We start from the raw sequence: 22,912 nt of genomic DNA, 5'->3' as shown, positions 1-22,912 counted from the left end.
ATCCTTTTGTAACTGAATTTCTGAGGCATTTGTCAAATTTGAAAGTGAAAAATTATTTGAATTGTAATCTTGGAACTGTGTTCTATGCAAAATGTTTTTATGAAATATACTTTTCACTCTAATAACAACACAGTTATGTTGGCAGTGCACATGAATATTCTGAATTTCACACTACTAACAACTTAAAACAGAGCAATTAGGCCCTTACAAAGTTGTCAGCGTATACAGGCAAATGTGCATTACAGAAATGAATTACTTCTTGAACCTGTAACTGTGGTCATAAATCGTGGGTAATAAAAACAAAAAAAAATAGAATATAACAAATGCGTCAAATAAGCAAATGAAAACCTGTACTGTATCAGTAAAGAATATTTATTATTCTCGAGATGTATAAACATCACCATTAAAGAACTGTATGTTACAAACATTATCTCAATACTTTTATTCAACTGCCAAGCACAGATGCACCAGTGGGCACACTAATACTGCAATTACACCATGCAATATTCTGAATGTGTCTTTTACACTTGTTTTTCAAATCTGAATGTAAGTACAGGACATAACTCTTGAACAAATAGATCACAATTAATAACATGGAAGTTTTATATTTTACTGCCAAACTATTGCAATGTGACATGGCTGATACATTTTTATAAAGATGGCAAGTTCACCAGGTACTGCAACAAATCCATATGCATTGGATGGAAGAGTTAAAAGCGTAATACGAATAAGGGAAACAAGATAGTATTAAAAAAAAATGGTAACTAAGCACCTGAGAATACCTAGATAAACAATCTCTGTAGCAGATGATAGCAATATATAATGAGAAAGACTTGAGCACAGCTGAGCATCAGGAAGTGAGTATGGCCAGTTCTTCTTAGGTCAGAAATTCAAAATATGTGCAGCTGGAATTATATCTACTACCTACAATTAAATAAATTATTTTGAGGAAAGCAGTAGAGATTTTTGTCACATATTGAATAATATGAATACAAGTGTCATTATTTGTAAGTTAACACCAAATTAATATCCAAAAAGAAACCTCAAATGTTCAAATCTTTTACTAACATGAATCAGCCAGTCAAAAGTAATTTTTGTTTTGAAAAAGCATTTATGGTATATTCTTACAGTTCACTCAAACAGGAATACTTCACAAAACACACACACACACACACACACACACACACACACACACACACACCCCATCAGCACATCTTACATTTCTTAATAATGTACATAATGCTTCAAAATGTCTTTTTACATTGTACAGAGTGTCTACTACTACAATCATTACAAAGTTCAGGAAAAGCACAATCCACAACTATTCATACATGCATTTTGTATTAATATAAGTATATAGTATATTTCATTACAACTGTTTTATGTAGCAGATAAAATCTAACAAAAGTCAGGAAAAATATTACTATATCTATTTTAATATTACAGTATTAATAGCACTGTTAACTTCTTATGAATTAAATTCCTTGGAAATTACAAACAAAATCTGAACACTGTACAAAGGAAGTAAATACAGGATAGTGGATACAACACCCACCTTTCTTTTATCAACTGTAAAATGCAGCACTGCCTGGCAGTGATGGTCTATGAGAAAGGAACAAAATTAACACCTACATCCAACCTTTGTTGGTTTCTATAACCACAATAAACCTACAAATACAAACTAAAAATCACAGCACATATGTGGTATTCAGAAACAGCATTTTACTTTGCTACAGCTGTTCTGAGTGATCCATGTTTTTTTGTTATTCACATGGTTTAATTGCATATTTCGATACAACAGTGTAGTACTTTGTGTAGTAGGACTACTCCACTGTGGGTGTTGAAATGGAGTTCCTTTCAGCACAGTCCATCACATCTGATGCTGCACTAGGCTGCTCTCATACACATGTAGAAAGCTGAACAAGCGAATGGTTCCATTTCTTTGATATTTATCACTAAATTTTAGAAACAATTTTGCACCTTTAGAGTCAACATGTACAATTTTTCCATTAAATAAAAAGGCAAAGTATTGTGCTTACTGGGTGATTAGCACCACATAATGTACATACTCAACTACATTTCCTTCACAGATGTTAGAAAGCAATGCACATTAGTATATTTCTATGATATTTAAGGAAATATACTAAAGATCCTGTTCTGAGCAAATGGATATATGCAATGGTACTGCTAAAAATCAGTGGCTCTACAATCCATGCATCATCGACCAAGAACAATGCTGTACAGCCACTGGGGATTGTGACAAGAGAAAACATTGTGCTTTCTGCAATTCTGAATGTGTTTCTCAGTTTTCAAATGTCACCGTTCTTTGCTAAATGTCTTGGATGCCTTTCCAGTTTGTGAATATCACTATTCGGCTCTGGGGAGTGAACTAAAGCCCGCACTTGCATAAATTATTTATCCAAATGAACCGTGTTGGGTTGAACTATGAATAGATCATACATTGACTGTTCATTTATTCCTGAATATTTTTCTTACTGTTAGGAACTACACAAGCATTAATCCAGCACTCGATATGGATTCAATAAAGAAAGGAGCTGAAGCAGTCTTTAACATTTTGTGTCAATCTGTTTCATTTGTTATCACAATTATGAGGGTCATTTATTTATTTCTCTTTATTTGATTAACAAACAAAAGTGAACACAATGACTCATTTGGTTATTTTATTTTTTAAATTAATAGGGAGGACCCTATCCTCTACATCCAATGAAGAAACTTTGTATTTTCAAGAATAAGCAGTTTATATTGAATTTTTAACTGTGCATCTGCCAGTTTATCATAAATCTGAAAATTTGCAAAATATTCAGTTCCTCATAAAATTGATGATCTTCAAAATATTAATACAGGCTCTTGAGAAATCTTCAGCAAATTTTACTTGTACATTCTTCAAAAGAGAGCAGTCAGCCAAGCTATTACACTCCACAGAGTGCTGGCCTCTGTACCACATGGTGATATCACTTGTCGGTGACTGCTGGAGCCGTTTCAGCGGGTGAAGGAGGAGGTGGCACCTGTGGTGGATCCTCCTGGCGGTAAGACTGACCACTGTCAGTCCGCCGATGTCACGCACTCGTCTCTTGATCACCCCAACCCTCGCTGTCATATTCACTCTCTGACGCAGAGTCAGAGTCCGAAAATTCTACAGCAACTCGCCGTGCAAGGATCGATGCTACATCATGGAGAGCATTGACCCGCTCTACCTCCTTCTGTTCAATTTTCTCCACTTTGCGCAATTTGATGCCTGAAAAAATTATCATAAATTCAAACAAGTGTTAAGGCAGTCCAAACTCTAACTTATCACGTCTTACACAGAATGTAATATGTAATCACGTCAACAGGTAACCAATATCTGAATACCAGGCTCCTAATACAAAATACAATAACTTCTTCCTTAATATTTCTTCATATGGGACATATCTTTCACTAGTACATTAATCCTTTGTGAACAAGTGTGTGAGTACACTAACGTACAAAGTCTAGAGGTCAAAAGATTGTGGAATCACAATATATTGTGTCACATGCTGGGGAGAAAATGTTTCTGGACAACTCTGAGAACAGTTGCTCATCATGACTAAAGATCATTTTCATTCTGAATAGTATGATAGGAAGCCTGTAACTGAAGAGTGAAGTGCAATTTCACAATTGTAGACACATACAGACAATGACAAGTATTTTAAGAAGCTGGTCAAAATCCAGCACAAGTTAAACTATAACAATACAAGGTGTGAGAATAGCTGGCCAGTACTTGCCATAAAAATCTGAAGAAGGCGACCATGGTGAAGAAATGGGATCTAGAGAAGATAAGACCCAACAAATTACAGAGATGCTGTCACGTGAGTTTCTAAACACATTATGAGACAAAAAAACCATCTGATAATGCCAATGAGTACTGGAATCTGCTGAAAAAAGGAATCATTAAAGCAGGACAGCAAAATATAGGACGTGTGAAAGGGAAAAGAGCAAAAAACCATGGGTCACACAAGAAATTATTTCGAAAATGGAGGAGAGAAGAAAATTTAGAGACAAGAACACTGAAGATGCAAGAAAGATGTACCGAAGGTTAAATAATGAACTGCGAAGAGAAACAGAGCAGACTAGGAAAAAATGGCTAAAAGAGGAATGTGATGCAATTGAAGAACTGGACAGGAAGGGAAGATATTAGGTACTATACAACAGAGTAAAGACTATGACATGGGATCAAAATAGAGCAGGAAGTGCCACTATGGAAATTTTGAGTAAAGACGAAGAGGTAGTGTACAAAGATCGTGATGATGTCCTCTAGAGATGGGAAGAATCTTTAAAAGAGCTATATGACACAGACTGCAAACCAGAAACTGTGGAACTTTAATCACTCAACAGTGTAAGTGATGACAAGAAAGCAACAACCATCATAATGGAAGAAGTACAGTCTGGCATAACTGCAATGAAAAATGGCAAAGCAGTAGGTACAGATACGATACCAGGAAAATATTAAAATGCTTGAATCAAGATGGAATAAGAGAAATATTGAGGTTATGTAACAAAATATATATGACAGTGGTGAATGGCCTGAGGACTTTCTGACAACAGTAATGATTCCATTACTGAAAAAACAAGGAACCAAGAAATGCAGTGAGCACAGGACAATCAGCTTCATTTCACATGCAGCCAAAGTGATGGTAAGAATAATTAGTAAGAGACTTTAAAAAGTAATGGAGGAGAATCTTGGTGAGGAGCAGTTTGGCTTGAGATGGAATACAGGCATCAGAGATGCAATAGGGCTCCTACAAATCTTGGGAGAAAGGTTTATTGAAAAAGGAAGAGCCCTATATATGTGCTTCATCGATCTAGTAAAGGCATTTGACAATATGGTTTGGGACCAGCTGGCGGCTATAATGAGGGAAAAGAGAGTGGACTGGAAAACCAGAAGACTTGTAAACTCATTATATCTTAACCAAAAAGCCTCAGTTAAAGTGAGAGGAGAAAGTACAAACTGGATCGGATTAGGAAAAGGAGTAAGACAACCTCTACTTGCGAAAAATGATTGACCAATGCTCATTAGATGACAAAGGAGTAGAAATTGGAGGAAGAAGAGTAGGGTGTTTGAGGTTTGCTGATGATATGGTCCTTCTAGCCACAAGGAAAAAAGAATTACAGGATTTGGTGGCCAACATTGAAGCTAACAGAAAAAATTATGGAATGAAAATTAACACAAAGAAAACAAAAGTATTGGCACTAGGAGGAAATAAAGAAATAAAAATTATGCTGAATGGAGAAATATTAGAACAGGTGCAAAATTTTAAGTATCTTGGAAACAGAACGGACACCAACTTGAAGTGCGCCACAGAAATTAAAACAAGGATAGCAATGGCAAAAGATGCATTTTATAAGAAAAGGAGAATTTTCTGCAGCAGTCTGGACAGAGAACTCAGGAAGAGACTCATAAAATGTCTTGTATGGAGTGTTGTTCTATATGGTGCTGAAACATGGATTTTGAGGAAGAAAGAGTGGATGCTTTCGAGATGTCAACATGGTGGAGGATGGAAAGAATAAGTTGGGTGGACAGAATAAAAAATGAAGAGGTACTGAGAAGAGTGGGAGAGAAAAGACAGTTACTAGATGTAATAAAAAAGAAATTGGATTGGGCATATATTAAGAAAGAATGACGACTGATAAAAAAAGGTTTTAGAAGGTTATGTAGAAGGGAAGGAAGAGATTTCAGATACTGGATAACGTGATGGACGGTACAACATACAGCAGCCTTAAGAAGGAAGCAATGGATCGCAGAAAATGGAGAGGCAAAGGACCTGCTAATAGCGCAGAAAACATGACGATGATTATTTGCCATAAGGCAGCAAATTTCCAGTCCGAGGACTATCAGTCCCTTTCTTATCGAAGAAAAGGGATACGTTGCATAAGGTTAGAAATGACGGGACTAATGGGTCTGAAAGCTAGGATTGTTTTTTATTATTTTCTGTGTGCACTGATGGTACCAGAATTTCGTCTCATGAAGACATTCCTGACATTACCTAATTTTATAACATCTAGTATCTTGAAACTTCCTGGCAGATTAAAACTGGGTGCCAGACCGAGACTCGAACTCAGGACCTTTGCCTTTCGCGGGCAAGTAATCTACCAACTGAGCTACCCAAGCATGACTCATGCCCCGTCCTCATAGCTTTACTTCTGCCAGTCGTGCTTGGATAGCTCAGTTGGTAGAGCAGTTGCCCGCGACAGGCAAAGGTCCCGAGTTCGAGTCTCGGTCTGGCACACAGTTTTAATCTGCCAGGAAGTTTCATATCAGCGCACACTCCGCTGTAGAGTGAAAATTTCAATCTAGTATCTTATACATAACTTCAAAGTGTATACTACTTGTATAAGACTAAATTTTATCTGGTCCTCTATCAATGGCAACATCAGTCAAAAAAAATCAACTCTTAAAATGAAGTTGATCATGTGACACCAGGAAAACTTTTTTCTCATACATACAAACACTTTCGATTTCAGAGAGAGAGAGAGAGAGAGAGAGAGAGAGAGAGAGAGAAAGAGAGAGAGAGTCATGTTTTATAGCATGGAGAAAAGTAAGCAGAATTTTTGCTCTAGTGACAAACATTATTTTATAGTTCTAACTACCACAATACACTAATCTGTCTCTGTATAGTACTTTCCACACAGTATTAAGCATAAGACAATTCTCCTCTTCTTTTGTGAATCTTTTTATATATGTATGATGCAGGTTAAAAATGGTTTCTATAAATGTAGTAGCAACTATCCTCTTCTAGAAAAAATATGTGGAATCATAATTAGGAATTTGAAGTAACAGCAGAAAACAACTTCAAATTTCGATACACTGTGCTTATGTCTTATTATTAGCATTCTGATGGGGTAAATATTTCCTTCAAAGTAACTAAATAAATGCACCCACAAGTGAAACATCCCCTCCCTCCAATTTCTTTCCATTAATTGAAGGTACAACAATTTTTATCAACTTCACAATTTTTTCTCGGATAAATTTGTTTCTTTGCATAATACCCACATATTTGGAGGTTTCAATATTATGGAAAGGATAGTTGCTACTCCGGCCAAGAATCTCTAACACACACACACACACACACACACACACACACACACACACACACACAAACACACACCTGACCACAGTCTATGGCAGCCGAGATAAAAGACAATACAGTTATTGGCTTATATCTCACCCGTCAGAGAGAGAGAGAGAGAGAGAGAGAGAGAGAGAGAGAGAGAGAGAGAGTCTCCATCCAACAATGGCCTTGTTGGCCGGAAGTTCACTTTCTGGCACTCCTTTGCTGTGCCTATCCACGACTCAGAATCTCCACTATATTGTGAGTAGCAACTATCATTTTCATAATATTGTTACAGTCCACCCTGGATTTTACACTGTTTTATTTTGGGGTTTCTTTTTCCAGTACAATATGCCTTTTTTACGAACTCTATCCAAAAACAAAATAGAATGAATGAACGAGATGGTTCTCTTGAAGCACTAGTAAAGACATTTTCCAGTGCAGCAACAAATATGTGTCATCACCAAACAAACAAAACTGTCAATAATTAAACTCATACCTGTCAGTAACTATACTCACCATCTCTAATAGCTTTGAGGAGATCACTTCTTGGGTCACATTCAGGAGCAACATTTGGATTTTTTGCGCGGATCTGATTTTCAGCTTTAGGTGGTGACATCTTGGGTGGTGATGTGGAAATAATCTACAAAGTTACACATTATTAAATAATAACAATCATCAAAATGACAGTGAACAGAATGTGTGTGAACTGTGGTTGAATACGTCATATGTATGTCTTTTTTTCGTGTGTGCAAAAGAAACAAATGAGATGTACTCTTTTCAAGTAGAGACTAAATTTAATGATAGAAAGAAGAGTTCACAAAATAATCATGAAACAAATAAAATAATTAAAGTTCACTGTGGTTCTACACTCCTGGAAATTGAAATAAGAACACCGTGAATTCATTGTCCCAGGAAGGGGAAACTTTATTGACACATTCCTGGGGTCAGATACATCACATGATCACACTGACAGAACCACAGGCACATAGACACAGGCAACAGAGCATGCACAATGTCGGCACTAGTACAGTGTATATCCACCTTTCGCAGCAATGCAGTCTGCTATTCTCCCATGGAGACGATCGTAGAGATGCTGGATGTAGTCCTGTGGAACGGCTTGCCATGCCATTTCCACCTGGCGCCTCAGTTGGACCAGCGTTCGTGCTGGACGTGCAGACTGCGTGAGACGACGCTTCATCCAGTCCCAAACATGCTCAATGGGGGACAGATCCGGAGATCTTGCTGGCCAGGGTAGTTGACTTACACCTTCTAAAGCACGTTGGGTGGCACGGGATACATGCGGACGTGCATTGTCCTGTTGGAACAGCAAGTTCCCTTGCCGGTCTAGGAATGGTAGAACGATGGGTTCGATGACGGTTTGGATGTACCGTGCACTATTCAGTGTCCCCTCGACGATCACCAGTGGTGTACGGCCAGTGCAGATCGCTCCCCACACCATGATGCCGGGTGTTGGCCCTGTGTGCCTCGGTCGTATGGAGTCCTGATTGTGGCGCTCACCTGCACAGCGCCAAACACGCATACGACCATCATTGGCACCAAGGCAGAAGCGACTCTCATCGCTGAAGACGACACGTCTCCATTCGTCCCTCCATTCACGCCTGTCGTGACACCACTGGAGGCGGGCTGCACGATGTTGGGGCGTGAGCAGAAGACGGCCTAACGGTGTGCGGGACCGTAGCCCAGCTTCATGGAGACGGTTGCGAATGGTCCTCGCCGATACCCCAGGAGCAACAGTGTCCCTAATTTGCTGGGAAGTGGCGGTGCGGTCCCCTACGGCACTGCGTAGGATCCTACGGTCTTGGCGTGCATCCGTGCGTCGCTGCGGTCCGGTCCCAGGTCGACGGGCACGTGCACCTTCCGCCGACCACTGGCGACAACATCGATGTACTGTGGAGACCTCACGCCCCACGTGTTGAGCAATTCGGCGGTACGTCCACCCGGCCTCCCGCATGTCCACTATACGCCCTCGCTCAAAGTCCGTCAACTGCACATACGGTTCACGTCCACGCTGTCGCGGCATGCTACCAGTGTTAAAGGCTGCGATGGAGCTCCGTATGCCACGGCAAACTGGCTGACACTGACGGCGGCGGTGCACAAATGCTGCGCAGCTAGCGCCATTCGACGGCCAACACCGCGGTTCCTGGTGTGTCCGCTGTGCCGTGCGTGTGATCACTGCTTGTACAGCCCTCTCGCAGTGTCCGGAGCAAGTATGGTGGGTCTGACACACCGGTGTCAATGTGTTCTTTTTTCCATTTCCAGGAGTGTAATTGCACCTATCTCTGAAAATTTGTTAGTTTTAACTTCTATTGTAATTATAATTAAGTTATAAAAATCCATCCCATTCTAATATGTTATCTGAAGCTATGAAGAGAATTATTCAAAAATAAACGCAGGATACAACACCAACACAGCTCAAAACATTTCCGAGGTAGAATGGTGAACAAAAATGAAATATAATACGCACTTAAGGAGTAGGGGGAACAGTATTTCCACTCAATGCCATCTCTCAGCATAGGTATCAGCATTTGGTGACCAGTTCAGCCTCATCAAAGCCACACACTGCACAGAATGCACAAAGCATGTCTGTAGGAGTGGTAGGGTTAAAAAAAGGTTTCTAGCTTTTTCCTAATTAGACTTCAGAGAAATCAGTTTGAACATGTATTTGTTTAATGTTAGTATTTTTTTTAACATCTAGCTCTTTTTGAAGACCTAAATAGACTGGATCACTAATGAGGACTAGATGGTGACTAGCCTGAAAATTAAATCTTATGATTCAGGCAGCCAGATGTATAATTCAGCAAACTGATCATAATTATGCAAAATTATTATGGTTAACAATGTGACCAAGGGGAAGCACCCTTATAATCAATTTTTAAACTGTAAAAGTATTCATAATTTTTCAAACATATTTATGCAATACAAGTCAAGCCACAGAGATTTAGAAACCGTAACAGACAATGATGCTAACTTTTCATTTTGGTAACTGTGGTATCACACATCCCAAGAGTATCACAGATGGATGAATGAATGAAAATAGCCTGCGTTGTCTCACTGAGGGTAAAGGCCTCTTAAAAGAAGGGGTAGCTGCTTTTAAAGACGCACGTGGTGAGCTAGTCCGCTTAAGAGGATATGGCTTTTAATGCACAAAACACATGGAATTACGCTTTATCACTTAGTTCTAGTTCTTTCCACTCCTTTCTATTTTTGGCCATGCTGGTCCACTGTATTTCTGCTTGTTTTCTGAGTAAGTCTGACCATTTGTGTCTTGGTCTTCCTGGGAGTCTCTTGCTGATATGGGTCCCATGTGGTAGCTCATGTCATCTGTTGTCTTGCAACCTCACCAAATGGCCACTCCATTTCCATCTGATCTTCACAGCCTGTTCTGCTGTGTCTATTGTTGCTGACATCTTGTGTATCGATGTGGTTGATATTCTGTACTTCAGAGAGGTGTCGAGGATCTTCCTCTGCATTTTCCTTTGGCACACCTGTACCGTGCTTCTCTCTTTGGCTTTGAGAGCTCATGTCTGACATCCATCTAACAACACTGGAAAAACGCAGCTTTCAAGTGCCTACATCTTGAGCCTTCTATTCAGGGCAATATTAACTTTAAGGCCCAGAAAGCTTTCCAAGCTAAGGAAACTATTCGTTTTATTTCTTTTTCCCATTTTGTTGATAAATGAAATTGTTTGGCCTTGGTATATGTATTGTGATGAATACATTAGTTCCATTCCTTCAAGATATATTGGGTTTTCTAATTCATTTGTCATTACTTGCATTTTAGATTTGTTCCTTGTGAGTCCTGCCATCTTACTTTGTGTTTTAAGCCCCTGGAGCACTGATTGCAATTCCCTTGCAGTTTTGGGGAAGAGGACTATGTTGTCAGCAAACCTCAAATTTGTTAGTCTCTTGCCGTTGTGGCATATTCTGTCTTTCTTATCCCATTTTAGTTTCCTGAATATATTCTCCAGTATGCAGGTAAATAGTTTTGGGGAGATGGGATCCCCTTGTCTAACTCTTCTTTCCACGTGGAAAGGTTGGCCTGTCTTTTTGGTTTTAACTCTAGCGAAGCTGTGGTTTTGAATGTTTCTTAGTAATTTTGCTTCTACTCCTTGATTTCTTAGTGCCTGAAGTATGTTTGGGTGTTCGATGGTATCAAATGCTTTGCTGTAATCAACAAAAGCAAGGTATATTTTGAGATGGCGATCTTCAGATTTTCCCGTTATCTGATTAATGGTTTGAATATGGTCCACTGTGCTAAATCCTTTGTGGAATCCTGCTTGTTCTGAGGGCTGGCTCTCGTCTAGTGTTTTTGTTAATTGCCTTGTTAGTATTTTTGTGAACAGTTTATATAGGTTAGACATCAGGCTTATGGGTCTATAATTGTTCATGTCACCTTTTTGTGCAAAACTATAATCTTACTTTTTTCCCACTGGTCGGAAATGTCTTCAGTTTGTACGATTTTGTTGAACACTTCTGTGACGATTGGTGTTAGGAGATCTTGGGCTTCTTTAAGAGCTCATTGTGTATGTTGTCTTCTCCAGGTGACTTTCCATTTTTCAATTCAGTGACGGTTATTCTAATCTCACTGTGTATTATAGCGGGTATGGTTTCAGTGGTTTCTGGGTCTAGATCGACAGTGTTGTGGTCTGTCGCTTTGTTTGGTAGAGAACTTGTGTATATTGCTTTATCAAATTCCACTGCTGATTTGATTATATCCTCTCTTGTGTTTATATGTTATCCCACCTGATTCTCCGTTCCTAGTATCCATTGTTTCCAGCCCTGAGCACTTATCCTTGCTTTTCTAATTAATTTGTTTGTTCTAGTATTAGTCTCGTCGTTGCTGATCGGTGCTTGTGGATATCTATCTTTCCATATTTTCCTTTTTGTTATTTAGTCTAGTTTTGGGTATTCTTCTTTATTCCCGTCTGAAATATATCTACTTATTAACATTGTCGATCTGTGGTCAATTAGCTGTATGCTACTCTGACTTAATTTGCTTTGACTTTTCTTCATTTGCTCATCTATACTAGTGTCCTAGTGGGCTTCGTATCCGCATTTTTCTAGTGCGTTATACATTTCTTGAGTGTTCTGTTTTGTATTGATATTTGCTTGTTGTAGTTGCTTCTGTAGTTCTTGTTTAAATTTGTCTCTGTTCAGTTTTTCTATTTCTGGTTTGCTTGCTTTTCCTGTGTTTCTTTGGAAATTTTATTTTTGTCCACACCATTCTATGGTCTGTGCTAAATTTTAATTGTGAGATTATGTGGATGTTCTTTATTACGTTTTGTTTGTGCATTAGAATGTAATCTATTTTGTTTTTTGTCTTGCCATCTGGTGGACGCCAAGTCCATCTTAAGTTTTGATTTCTAGTGCCACGTCCATCTTAGGTTTTGATTTTTCCTGAAGAAGGTGTTGGTTATTTTCAGTTCATGTTCTTGAGCAAATTGTACCATTCTTTCTCCTCTCCTGTTCCTTGTTCCAAAGCCATGTGGTACAACTGGTCTTCATAATTTTTATGTATCATGCAAATCTAAAATGAATATGTCACTGAAGACGGAATAAAAGTAACACATTACCAAGGCACTAAACAGATGAAACCTAAGAAATGGGCCCCCATCCTTCCACTGGGCTGCAAAAATAATATATTCCCTGGTGCATTTCCCACGGCATCAAGAAAGAGTACGTGTGAATAGCTGTGTTTCATTATGCTCACCCATTCTGAGGACACTGAGCAAATACCAGTTGTATAAATTTCAATTTATAGTAAAAGCATCAGTTGGAACTCAACTTATGGGCCCAATTCTCTCAGTATCTAGCAGCAAGCTCTACTTATAGTGGAATCAAATGATGGTATGAAGAATTTTATCAGTAAAGTAATAAAACTTCCTGCTGTGATTGGTCTAAGGCACACAGTTACCAGTCTCCAGCTTTCACTAGGGGCTGAGACTACTTTCTTGCCAGTGCAAATTCATACACCTGACTAGCTTTATCCACAGCATAAGCAAATTGTTAAGGCAGTAAATTTCCCAATTGATGTTTTAATTTGCCAAGGTGTATTTGTTAACCCTCTTAGTACAATGTGCCTGCCATTAACCACTGACTTGTCAAAGTCATATTGGAGTCCTGGTCCCAAATACTGTAGTTGGGACTAGGATCGTGCTCCAATAATGGATATTTCTGCGAGACTGTAAACTTCCTCGAGATTTGCCTGCAGTAAATGTGTAAAGCAGATACCATCATTTTTCTGAGGTTTAGGTACCATTGATTTGCTATGTAGTATTGAGCAAAGCTTTAAATTGTTTTGAGAAAAGTGTTACCTACTTGAACATGTTCCTTTGTTTGATTATCACTAGGTAAATATTAAATAAAAGTATGGAAGATACACTCTGATTGTAGTAATTTCTTTAATTTTGTTATAACTGCTATTTCACTTCTCATGAGAAATGAAATAGCTGTTATAACAGAATTATCAGTTTATTGTGGGAAGAGTAATACACAGTTGAAAAGTTTACAAATGCCATGCCTGTTGCCTGTTTTCATTTTATTTGAAAATGATACAATGTATTTCTCTCATGGCAGAAACCAGTCAGCTATAGGACAAGGAGAAGTTTATCATACCTGTCAGTTAGCCTAATGTCAGAATCTCTACGGAAAAATATACCACTAAATGTTCCATCATTTTTAGCTTCTCTGCTTGGTTTCAGAATAGCAAGCATTTTCATCTTCCTCCAAGTGCTGGGCAGCTGGCATGTTTCCACAGAGGTTCAGAATAATTTAAACTCAAATGTTTCACTTTAGGTCCAAAATGTCCAAATTTGTTTAAGGATATCATTTACTCTAGAAACGTTCCACGTTTTACATATGTGGATGAATTTGTTCAACTTATCCATGATAAATGTTTGATTTAGCACTGATGCAGCCTCTCATCTGTCTGACTTACACACTGGGCTTTATCCTAAATGTTGCCATGGAGCTCACTGTTTTTAAAAAACTGGAACACATTTCATTTCCTCGAACAGGTAGATGACCTACAAGTTACATGAGATCATTCTTCAGGTGTCTCACAAGATACTGACATTTGACGTTGCTTCTGCCAAAGTAACGTTCGTTCATTAGTTTGATTCTGGCACTTTGCTTCCAATCTAAAATGTTTGGGTTTGTCTCAGTTTCAATTGTCATTTGCCAAGGGCTACACATCTAACAAGAGTATATATGATTACAAAATTTTCACCGATTCTTGTGTTAGACATTCGACATAATTAGTTTGCTTGCTTGCTCTTGATACTGAGAGGCAATGGCTCCTCTGTATGACATTAACAGTAACGCCTTAATGGAGAGAGTAGGGGCATTTCACAGACTGCTTCCTGTCATAGCTTTTCTTAACGCTTTCTCAGATCACAAAGCCACTATTTTCACCATAAAACTGCACTGTGCCTTGTTGACCTAGTTATGCAGGGCACCTTCAAGACCCTCAAAAGAAAGAAATACACATGCTTCTTTGCCATGCCCACACCATCTAGCAATCAATCGTTTAACCACAGTCTACTAACAAATATGACGAAAAATTTTGGACCAAGTATCCGTATTTTACAGATAAATATAGAAGGATTACCAAAAGTGAAATATGAGTCCCTGAGCAAACTAGCCATTGTTCTTAACAACTGTATCTTAGCTCTCCAAGAATCCCATAGGATACAAAATGATAGGATACCTGCCATCATCAGTACATGGCTTTATCATATATGTAAGAAATAGCAGCTTTCATATTAAGGGAGTGAGTTTCCAGGAGATCATTGGCATTGAAGTAATCAATCTGGAGCTAATCAGCTTAACTGTTGTTTCAGTGTACGAACAATTGAAAGTCCAGTGGCCCACTCCAGTCTTACCCCCTGTACCTCAGCCATGTATATACTTAGATGATTTCAACAGCTATCACACAACTTGGGGTTATAAAAACAGTGATGATAATGGGGAGAAACTAGCAGAATGGGCAAAAAGAGAAAAGCTCTTATCCTGATCAGTGCTTCTCTCCACTGATGAAAACACATCTCCTTTGAGTCATACAAGAAAGTCGTAAAAAGCTTTCCAATGAGCGAATACCACCCTACAATAATCAGTATAGAGTTTCAGATACGTATCATGAATTCCATTAAAAAGGCAAGATAGAACTTCAGGAAAGATAACTGGGATCGGAATGCTCAGGAGGTCAATAGCAACTTATGTTCGACAGCCCCTAAAGTGGAGAACTATACGAGATTTGTGGGCGTCATCAATGTTGTTGTTGTTGTGGTCTTCAGTCGTGAGACTGGTTTGATGCAGCTCTCCATGCTACTCTATCCTGTGCAAGCTTTTTCATCTCCCAGTACCTACTGCAACCTACATCCTTCTGAATCTGCTTAGTGTATTCATCTCTTGGTCTCCCTCTACGATTTTTACCCTCCACGCTGCCCTCCAATACTAAATTGGTGATCCCTTGATGCCTCAGAACATGTCCTACCAACCGATCCCTTCTTCTGGTCAAGTTGTGCCACAAACTTCTCTTCTCCCCAATCCTATTCAATACTTCCTCATTAGTTATGTGATCTACCCATCTAATCTTCAGCATTCTTCTGTAGCACCACATTTCGAAAGCTTCTATTCTCTTCTTGTCCAAACTATTTATCGTCCATGTTTCACTTCCATACATGGCTACACTCCATACGAATACTTTCAGAAATGACTTCCTGACACTTAAATCAATACTGGATGTTAACAAATTTCTCTTCTTCAGAAACGCTTTCCTTGCCATTGCCAGCCTACATTTTATATCCTCTCTACTTCGACCATCATCAGTTATTTTGCTCCCCAAATAGCAAAACTCCTTTACTACTTTAAGTGCCTCATTTCCTAATCTAATTCCCTCAGCATCACCCGACTTAATTAGACTACATTCCATTATCCTTGTTTTGCTTTTGTTGATGTTCATCTTATATCCTCCTTTCAAGACACTGTCCATTCCAATCAACTGCTCTTCCAAGTCCTTTGCTGTCTCTGACAGAATTACAATGTCATCGGCGAACCTCAAAGTTTTTATTTCTTCTCCATGAATTTTAATACCTACTCCGAATTTTTCTTTTGTTTCCTTTACTGCTTGCTCAATATACAGATTGAACAACATCGGGGAGAGGCTACAACCCTGTCTTACTCCCTTCCCAACCACTGCTTCCCTTTCATGTCCCTCGACTCTTATAACTGCCATCTGGTTTCTGTACAAATTGTAAATAGCCTTTCGCTCCCTGTATTTTACCCCTGCCACCTTTAGAATTTGAAAGAGAGTATTCCAGTCAACATTGTCAAAAGCTTTCTCTAAGTCTACAAATGCTAGAAACGTAGGTTTGCCTTTCCTTAATCTTTCTTCTAAGATAAGTCGTAAGGTCAGTATTGCCTCACGTGTTCCAGTGTTTCTACGGAATCCAAACTGATCTTCCCCGAGGTTGGCTTCTACTAGTTTTTCCATTCGTCTGTAAAGAATTCGTGTTAGTATTTTGCAGCTGTGACTTATTAAGCTGATAGTTCGGTAATTTTCACATCTGTCAACACCTGCTTTCTTCGGGATTGGAATTATTATATTCTTCTTGAAGTCTGAGGGTATTTCGCCTGTTTCATACATCTTGCTCACCAGATGGTAGAGTTTTGTCAGGACTGGCTCTCCCACGGCCGTCAGTAGTTCCAATGGAATATTGTCTACTCCGGGGGCCTTGTTTCGACTCAGGTCTTTCAGTGCTCTGTCAAACTCTTCACGCAGTATCGTATCTCCCATTTCATCTTCATCTACATCCTCTTCCATTTCCATAATATTGTCCTCAAGTACATCGCCCTTGTATAGACCCTCTATATACTCCTTCAACCTTTCTGCTTTCCCTTCTTTGCTTAGAACTGGGTTTCCATCTGAGCTCTTGATATTCATACAAGTTGTTCTCTTATCTCCAAAGGTCTCTTTAATCTTCCTGTAAGCAGTATCTATCTTACCCCTAGTGAGATAGGCCTCTACATCCTTACATTTGTCCTCTAGCCATCCCTGCTTAGCCATTTTGCACTTCCTGTCGATCTCATTTTTGAGACGTTTGTATTCCTTTTTGCCTGTTTCACTTACTGCATTTTTATATTTTCTCCTTTCATCAATTAAATTCAATATTTCTTCTGTTACCCAAGGATTTCTACTAGCCCTCGTCTTTTTACCTACTTGATCCTCTGCTGCCTTCACTACTTCATCCCTCAAAGCTACCCATTCTTCTTCTACTGTATTTATTTCCCCCATTCCTGTCAATTGCTCCCTTATGCTCTCCCTGAATCTCTGTACAACCTCTGGTTCTTTTAGTTTATCCAGGTCCCATCTCCTTAAATTCCCACCTTTTTGCAGTTTCTTCAGTTTTAATCTACAGGTCATCAATGGGGCAGCCAAATGCTGTGTATCAAGAGTGCTCAGGAAACATTACGTCCCTTGCTGGGATGACGCAACAGAAAAGGTGTGTGCAGATTACCAACAGAATGAAAAAGCTGAGACACCTAAAGAAAGACTAGAACAGCTAAATGAAGTAGGAAAGTGGAAATGGATGCACTTTACTTCCAGTTTAAATTTCATTCATTGAAGTAGAAAGGGGTGGATGTTACTGAGAAAACATAGCACTGCACCCATTGTTTGCAATCAACAACCGAAGCTAATGCTATCAGAACTAGCATTACACGTCAAATCAATAGCTGAGAAGGTCTCTGCTGATTCAACCACCAAAGAAATGATAAAGGGTGAACTAAATGAAGTCAACAGCTACCTTCATGATAACACCACCTTATCAGACCAATTTGATGAAAGAGATAGGTAAGGTTATCAAAACACTGAAAATGAGGAAAGCAGCAGGACAGGATGGCATCTTCTCTGAATTTATAGAACACATTGGGAAACATGGAAGAACTTGGCTGAAAAGATTCTACAATGATATAGTCGAGACTGAAGAAGTGCCTCAACAATTCAAGATAGCATACACTAGCAATCCTGAAGCCCAGAAAGCCATTTGTTGACACCTCAAGTTACAGGCCACTTGCACTGCTCAGTGTGTGCTTCAAACTACTGGAATGACTTGTCCTTCACAGAATTATATACCGTGAAATCCCATTTTACATTTTTGTGTGGTACAGACTTAAAAAATGCAAAGTTCAGGAAAATGTTAAACCCCCCCTAAAATTTGAGCAAAAACACACGTAACTGGCATTTATGATTAAAATCCACAATCCTCTCCTATACTTTGTCTAAAATCTATCTAAGTGAAGGAAAATATTGTACAATACAATGTTTCTGCAGTAATTTGTGGTGGTAAATTTCATCAGTTCTTAAAAAACACCACAGATGTTCAACAGCAAGTAAAAACTAATAAAAAAATTTAAATTCGTATCTGGGTACAAGGTAATTGAGCCATTTTCTAACATGCTAATTTGAGCGATCATCCTTTGTGCTCACCCAGAAAAAAGTAAAAACCGATGAATATGTTTAATTAAGCCAAAAACATCACAGCAGGTAAGTGGTTAAACTTTAAGCACAAACTCTGACATATGCTTAATGAAACACCATTGCTGTTACTGTTTAATGCTTGTCTTGTGAGCCACACTTCATATGCTCACCACCATTATAGTGGTATTTTAGGCTTGATGAGAGAGAAAAATGTGAAAAAATGAGTTTATTTGCACAACTGACATTACAAGCTTATTAGAAGTTGTTTTAGTGAATTTCTGAATATTGTGTAAAATGAAAATTTCAAAGAAAGTTATGTTTCGTGAAAGTTCACTTCATGCCCTCTATCACTGCTGTCATTCTTTATGATCTACAGTGTGTGGTGCAAAGTATATAAATGAGTAGAATATGTTATATATAAAGACAAAGACGAGGCGACTTACCGAACGAAAGCGCTGGCAGGTCGATAGACAAACAAACAAACAAACAAACACAAACATACACACAAAATTCAAGCTTTCGCAACAAACTGTTGCCTCATCAGGAAAGAGGGAAGGAGAGGGAAAGACGAAAGGAAGTGGGTTTTAAGGGAGAGGGTAAGGAGTCGCTCCAATCCCGGGAGCGGAAAGACTTACCTTAGGGGGAAAAAGGACAGGTATACACTCGCACACACACACACACATATCCATCCACACATACAGACACAAGCAGACGTCTGCTTGTGTCTGTATGTGTGGATGGATATGTGTGTGTGTGTGTGTGCGCGAGTGTATACCTGTCCTTTTTCCCCCTAAGGTAAGTCTTTCCGCTCCCGGGATTGGAGCGACTCCTTACCCTCTCCCTTAAAACCCACTTCCTTTCGTCTTTCCCTCTCCTTCCCTCTTTCCTGATGAGGCAACAGTTTGTTGCGAAAGCTTGAATTTTGTGTGTATGTTTGTGTTTGTTTGTGTGTCTATCGACCTGCCAGCGCTTTCGTTCGGTAAGTCACCTCATCTTTGTCTTTATATATAATTTTTCCCACGTGGAATGTTTCCCTCTATTATATTGAGTAGAATATGTAGTAGTTGGAACTGTATCAAGTCAGATTTGAACACCAAAGTCTTTAAAATGTGCTATCACGAAACCCTTGCTCTATTTCTGTGTGACATCTCTGTCGTAACACATCATCTGCATGGTAAGTATATTTTCAGCTCTTCACAAAATGCTTTCACCCTTACCCGCTCCCCCGGCACTGAAGGGCCGCTCCCTCTCTTCACACATCTGGTAGGTAAGCTCATTTTATGTTTGTTAGGGTGGTGTGGTGGCTGCATTCGCTAATGCATGACTTTACAAGTCACCAGCCAATATGAGCTCACTAGCCAGAAACTGGCAACACTTCCCCTATTATGACCAAGCATGTTCTTGAAGACTCAGTGTCTGAATTTAAAAAGCTGGTGAGTGATTTTGTTGCTGAATATAGTACATTAGAAATACATGCAAAGAGATGAGACTGAGTTATAAATGGCGGAAGATTGAAGTTCCACAGTATGACTCCAAAATATCAGGCTGGGTTCAGAAGCCAGCACAGCTGCTGTGAATAGGTTCTAGCCTTGACATCCTACATTGAGGATGGATTCACCTACGTCTATACTCTGCAAACCACAGTGAGATGCACGGCATAGTGTATGCCCCATTGAACCAGTTATTAGGGTTTCTTCTCTTCCATTAACATATGGAGCATAGGAAGAATTATCGTTTGAACGCCTCTATGCATGCATAATTATTCTAACGTCATTCTCACGATCGCTCTGGGAGTGATACGTAGGAGGTTATAGCCCATCTCTAGAGTAATCATTTAAAGCTGTTTCTTGAAACTTTGTTAGTATGCTTTCTCAGGATAGTTCACACCTGTCTTCAATAGTCCGCCAGTTCAGTTCCTTCAGTATCTGTGTGACACACTCCCGTGGATTCAACAAACCTGTTACCATTCATGCTGTCCTTCTCTGTATCCGTTCAGTTTTTCACGCTAAACCTATTTACCTATTTTGTAAGGGTCCTATGCACCTGAGCAATATTCTAGATGGTTCTGAGTGCTTTGTAAGCAATCTCTTTTGTAGACTGATTGCACTTCCCCAGTATTCTACCAATAACTAAAGTCTACTACCTGCTTTATCCATGACTAAATCTTTGTGATCATTCCATTTCATATCCCTACAAAGTGTTACACTTAGACGCTTATATAAGGAGGCTGGTTCCAGCAGTGACTCATTGACAGTCACAGCATATTACGTCTTTTCATTTTGTGGGATGCAAAAGTTTTCATTTCTGAACATTTAGAGCAAGCTGCCAATCTCTGCACCATGTTGAAATCTTCCAACTGAATATTTTTGCAGCTTCTCTCAGGCAGCACCTCATTATAGATAACTGCACCATCTGCAAAAAGCCTGATTTTACTATTAATATTGTCTGCAAGGTCATTAACATACAATATGAAAAGCAAGGGTCCTAACAGACTTCCCTGGGACATACTCATAGTTACTTTTACATCTAGAGATGACTCTCCATCCAAGAGAACATGCTGTGTCCTCCCTACCAAAAAGTTCTCAATTCAGACACAAATTTCATTTGATACCCCATATGATCATACTTTTGACAACAAGCATAGATGTGGTACTGAGTCAAATGCTTTTCAGAAAACAAGGAACACTACATCTACTTGGCTGCTTTGATCCAAAGCTTTCAGTATGTTATGTGAGAAAAACGCGAGTTGGGTTTCACATGATCGATGTTTTTGAAATCCATGCTGGTTGGCACTGAGGAGGTCATTCTGTTCAAGATACCTCATAATGTTTGAGCTCAGAGTATGTTCCAAGATTCTGCAATAAATTGATGTCAAGGATATTGGACGATAGTTTTGTGGATCACCTCTACTACACTTCTTATAGATGGGTGTGACTTGTGCCTTTTTCCAGGAACTGGGCATTGTTTTTTGTTCAAGCAATGTATGATAGATTATAGTTATAAGAGGGGGGGGCTAACTTAGCCGCAAATTCAGTATAGAATCTGACGGATTCCATCGCGCCCTGGAGCTTTGTTCAGTTTTAACAATTTCAGCTGTTTCCCAAACCACTGACACTAATACAAAATTTGCTCTTCTTTTCAGTTGTACAAGAGTTAAATTGGGGCAATTCTCCTAGGTTTTTCTTTGTAAAGAAAAATTTGAAAACGGTGTTAAGCATTTCGGCTTTTGCTTTGCTACCCTCAATATCAGTTCCAGTCTCATTTGCTAAGGACCATATGCTAACTTTGGTGCCACTAACAGCCCATAACATGACCAGAATTTCTTTGAATTTTGGGAAATGTCATTTGACAATATTCTGCTATGGTAGTCATTGAAGGCAGCGTGCATTGCTCTCTTGACAGCCAAATGTGTTTCATTCAGCATCTCTGTATTTATAGGCCTACACCTTGTTTTATACCTATTATACAGTAATCTCTGTTTCTTTAGAAGTTTCCAGAAGAAACTAGAGGCATCTGTAGCCTTTGTTAATTTGTCGCGTGCATATGATACTATGTGGCTACGTGGACTACTGCTGGAGCTAAAAAAAAAGAATGTTCAAAGTAAGAAATTGACAACCTCTGTGGGAAATAGGTTAACCAATTGTTACTTCAAGGTTAGCGTTGGAGAAAAGTGGTGACTGTCCAGCATGTTATGGGCTTCCCGAAGGATCTGTCCTAGCACCCTGGCTCTTCAACCTGTGTAGCAGGGACATGCCAAACACTACTAGCAAAACGTTTTGCTGGACCAGTTTCCTTATCACAGCCATACAAACCAGCACACTCAAGGGAGAAGACACTATATTGTCTAAAGACTAAGAAAATCTCAGCGCATATTACAAAGCATGGAGATTCCAACCAAATGCAACCAAGACCGAAGTCTACACATTTCACTTAAGCAACAGAATAGCAAACCAACAGCCCAATGTAAATTTCTGCCAACAGAGGATTAGACACAATTTCCAGCCTGAATACCTTTGTGTCCTACTTGATAAGTAGTTAACATATAAAAATTCCTGGAAAACCCTAGCTAAAAGCTGAAGACTCAAAATAAAATCACAAAGAAACTGGCTGGCGCAACCTGGGATGCTGAAGCTGTCAATCTATGGACTGGAGCTCTGACAGTAGTACACCTAGTAACTGAGTACTGTGACCCAGTATGCCAACACATACAAGGAAACTAGACATACATTTGAACGAATCCATGAGAATTATTACGGGTAAATTAAAATCCACACCGATGTCTTGGCTGCACACCATCAGTAATATTCCACTACCTGAACTG

The 22,912-nt window shown here is 39.2% G+C and overlaps 1 protein-coding gene across 4 annotated transcripts in view; it reads right to left on the bottom strand.

Moving 5' to 3' along the window:
* Positions 1-356: 356 nt before the first annotated feature.
* The window catches only part of LOC126458124 (wiskott-Aldrich syndrome protein family member 3), a 270,241-nt gene continuing 247,685 nt past the window's right edge, over positions 357-22,912 (bottom strand). For all 4 annotated transcript variants that reach the window (XM_050094956.1, XM_050094955.1, XM_050094957.1 and 1 more), the window contains 2 exons: positions 7,608-7,731; positions 357-3,256 (listed from right to left, as the gene is read on the bottom strand). In XM_050094956.1, coding sequence (XP_049950913.1) covers positions 3,078-3,256; positions 7,608-7,731 — 303 coding nt within the window. In that variant the 3' untranslated portion in view covers positions 357-3,077. The remainder of the gene's footprint in view (positions 3,257-7,607; positions 7,732-22,912) is intronic.

The sequence above is a fragment of the Schistocerca serialis genome, chromosome 2, assembly GCF_023864345.2.
Source record: "Schistocerca serialis cubense isolate TAMUIC-IGC-003099 chromosome 2, iqSchSeri2.2, whole genome shotgun sequence".
NCBI classification, from domain to species: Eukaryota; Metazoa; Arthropoda; class Insecta; order Orthoptera; family Acrididae; genus Schistocerca; species Schistocerca serialis.
Note: the sequence above shows the minus strand (reverse complement) of the source record. Positions and strands in the feature narration are given on the sequence as shown.